Source organism: Plasmodium gallinaceum (genome assembly GCF_900005855.1).
Source record: "Plasmodium gallinaceum strain 8A genome assembly, contig: PGAL8A_v1_62, whole genome shotgun sequence".
NCBI classification, from domain to species: Eukaryota; Apicomplexa; class Aconoidasida; order Haemosporida; family Plasmodiidae; genus Plasmodium; species Plasmodium gallinaceum.
The window spans coordinates 533,701-537,864 of NW_021628221.1; the positions used below are offsets into that span (position 1 = coordinate 533,701).

Sequence of the window (4,164 nt, forward strand, 5' to 3'; positions counted from 1 at the left end):
TTTTTTTTTTTTTTTTTTTTTTTTTTTTTTAGAATTAAAATATAATAACGAAAGGATATATATATATAAAAAATTTATAATGCTAAAAATTTTTTTTTTTTTTTTGATCAATTTAAAATGTTTTTTTTATAATTTTAAATTATATATATAGAATAAAAAAAAAAAAAAAATAAAAAAACAAAAAAATAAAATAACAAAAAAAAAGTTAAATATAAACATATACCTTAAAAAAAAAGTGAAGTATTATTCATAAAAAGTGTTAATAATAAAAAGAAAATTTTTAATTTTTTATTAATAAATATTTTTTTAATTTATAAATTATATGGGATATCTTTATTTTTATAAATGAAAATTTTATATTAACATTATATATAAATATTTTCCATTAATTGTTTATATATTTTCCTAAAATACAAAAATTTAATGGCTGTAAGACAGCGTTACAGCGTTCTTCTATATTTTTGTAATAACCTTTTGTTTTAACATATTTACCTGAAAAATAAATTTTTTTTTCTTTATTTATAATTTCATTCATATATTTTTTTTCTTCATTTATCAATTCAGATATAGTAAGATTGTCATTTCTTTTATTGCATAAAATTTTTGTTTTTAATATATTTTGTTCCATTCTTGCATTTTCTCCTTTTGCCAAATTTACTTGATTTTTTTTTTTATCTATATTTTCAAAATATTTTTGAAAAGTTTTTTTATAACTGTTTTGGTTTGCAATTAAAATCATATCACTTAAAGATATTTCAAAATTTGAAATATAATTAGCTTCAAAAGCAGACTTTTTACTATTATTCTTTTTAGATGCTTTAATAATTTGCATTTGATTTAAATTACTTTTTTCGTTGAAATTTATTGAATTATTATTTATCCACTTTTTTAATTCATTCAAGCTTTCACATACATTTGTATTTAAAAAATTATTTTTTGTCTTGAATTTGAAGGAACTGCTACTTAAGTTAACTTGTACATTTTTATTCATATTATTAAATACAGGAAATACATTTGATTTTTTATCAGCAAAAATCAAGAAATCATCAACAAATGGGTCAAATACATATGATTTTTCTATTTGAGAATTGAGTGAAATGTTATTTTTTTCATTATTTTGTTGATTTGTATCATTCCTATAATTTTTATATGAAGAAATATGAGTGTGAGAGTGAGAAGTAGAAACAGATATATTTGTAAAAGATATATTAAAAAGCGTCATTATATATAAAATTTTTAAACAAAATATTTGAAATTTATTAATATCTTTATGTTCATATGGAACTAGGATATATTTAGGTAAATCTAATTCTTTATAATAACTCTGCTTCCCCCAAAGATGTACATTTTTAAAAAAAAATTCATTCATATAAAAAAAAGAAAATAAATAATTTATTGTTTCAAAAAAAAAATTTTTTGAATATACATACTTATATGTGATAACTCCATATTTTTCATTTATAAAATTGTCTTTCATTTTTTTAATCTCATTTTGCTTTTTACGAAAATAATTACTGTGACTATTATTTAATAATGTATATTGAATATGAGAATTTGTATTTAAATGTATAATTATTATAAATAAATATGTAGCAAAATAAAGAGTTTTTTGTAAAGAATAATTTAAATTTTGTTTCTGTTTATACTCTATGCTATCACAAAAAGATAAGAAATCTAAACAGTAACTTAACTTACAAAAATCAAAATCATTAAATGGAATATTTAATAAATTATCATATATATAATAATAAGATTGTAAATAATTATATTCATTTGCTAAATTGATATAAAAAAAATTATAGCACTCTTTTAGTAATTTATTTGTTATTTTTTTATTTTTATTTTTTACATAAATCATATTTAATAATTCAATAAAATTATTATTTGCATCTTTGTAAAATAAATAGGAGTTCAATAAATCTATATTTATAATAATTTTACTCTCATTTTTGTTTTTTTTATTATTACTATAATTTTTATTTATGTTATCACATTCTGAATTATTCCATTTACTTGTTGAATTCATATTTTTTCTTAAAATTTTATCTCCATTTTCATTTTTTTTTTGTTCATATGTTGAATAATTAGAATAATTAGAAGAGTTCTGCATACCTATACTTAGAAAATATATCATATTTAAAATAGCCCTAATATCTCCTTTATATATTTCTATTAATTTATTAACAGTTTCATTACTTATTTTTACATTTTCTCTATCGCAAATATAATTTATTCTAGTTTTTAGCATCTCTATATTAACATTTTCTACAACAACTACCTTACAAATTTTTCTTAGCTCTTTCAAGCTTTTATGATATATATCATTACAGATACAGATGATTGGTCTTTTAATAATACTTCTATTTTTTTTATCTTTTTTATTTAGAAATTTCATTATACTATCAATATTTTGATATGTACTAGATAATCCATCAATTTCATCTATAATACATATATTAGGTTTTGAACCAATAGAATTTATACATACAATTGATTCTATAAATGGGATCAGTGTTTCTTTATTTCTATCGTCACTTCCATTTATTTCTATAATGTTAAACTTAAAATGGTTAGCTATAACATGTGCTAATGTTGTTTTTCCTTTTCCTGCTGATCCACCTAGTAATAATATTCGTTGAAAATCATTTTTTTCATATTCTTCTTTTACTTCATTATTTTCATATATTTTTTTTTCTTTTTTTATTCTATCAACCCACTTTTTTAACCATTGCAAAACTTCTCTATTAATAGATTCATCAGTCAATAACTCAGAAAAATATTTAGCTCTATATTTTTCTACAAAATTTACTTTCTTTTTATTTTTCACATTTTCTTTTTTTAAATTCATATCATCTACAATAGTATCATCATATAGAGATGAATTTATATTTTCTTGTTCATTGGAATTTAGTTTTAGATCCACATTTTTTTTCAATTCTCTTTCTTCATCTTTTTTATTTTTTTCTATTTTTTTTTTTTCATTTATTATTTTATCTTCTTCTTTAATTTCTAATAATAATTTTTCCATTAAAATTCTAAACTCTTTATTATTTTTACAATTTATTCCTTGTTCATTTTCTAAATTTTCTTTTTTCTTTTCTTCATCTCTTTCTTTTTTACTTTCTTTTTTCACATACATAGGAGGATATAACTCATTTGGATGATAAATTTTTATGAAATCATTTATGTCTTCATTGGTATCTAATAACTTCTTTTTTTCTTTCATTTCTTTTATAGTTATTTCTTCTTTTTTAAAAAATATATCATCACTTATTAAATTGTTTTTATAAACATATTCTTTTAAAAATTCATAGTCATTAAATATATAATTGTTATGAAAGGTTCTATTATAAATAATATTATTAAAAGGATTTGGTTTTATATTTCCTTCATTAATAGTTGTACCATTGTTGTTTCTATCTAAATTTATGTTTTTTTTTTTTTTCTTTTTATTTAACAATAATTCATATTCATCATAAATGTCAAATTTTCTCTTTTCCTTTAATTTCTTTTCTTTCTCTATTTCTTCATTTAATATATTATCTATTCCATTCAAATCGTCTAAATAACTTTTTATGTCATCATTCATTTTTATAAAAAAAATAAACAGATAGAAGATAAAATAAAATAATAACAAAGATATAAAAAGAAGGAAAAAAAAAATATGAAGTAAAAAAGATATAAATAGATAATATAAAAAAAGGACTTTTAATATACTAAAGATACAAATATATATACAATTTTTTATAATATAAAATAACTATAATAGCTCTTAGAAAACAGGATAAAAAATAATTAAATATTATTAAATCACTTTTATAAAAAATGTTAATATAACATTTTTTTTTTTTTTTTAAATTAGAAAATAATATATGTAAAATATAAGAAAAAAAAATTTTTTAAATACTTCTTTTGTAGTTTACGCCACTATTTTTTTTTTTTTTTTTTTTTTTTATCTTTATTATTTAAACTTTTAACTTTTTTTACAAATATAAGGAAATAAAATAATTTATAAAACATTAATTATTTATTATTTTTATTTTTTTTTTTTTTTGTCTTTTATAAGAACTATTTTTAAAGTAATATATAAAATCATAAAAATCCTATATCTATTATTTAAAATGTGCAAACGGAAAAAAAAAAAAAAAAAAAAAAAAAAAAAAA

The 4,164-nt window shown here is 17.2% G+C and overlaps 1 protein-coding gene across 1 annotated transcript; it reads right to left on the bottom strand.

Annotated features, from left to right (window-relative positions):
• Window positions 1-385: 385 nt before the first annotated feature.
• PGAL8A_00107000 (replication factor c protein, putative) lies at window positions 386-3,589 on the bottom strand (the record flags this gene model as incomplete). Its single annotated transcript, XM_028673433.1, has 1 exon — window positions 386-3,589. The coding sequence occupies one exon, from the start codon at window positions 3,587-3,589 to the stop codon at window positions 386-388; it is 3,204 nt and encodes a 1,067-aa protein (XP_028526187.1).
• Between the last annotated feature and the right edge of the window lie 575 nt (window positions 3,590-4,164).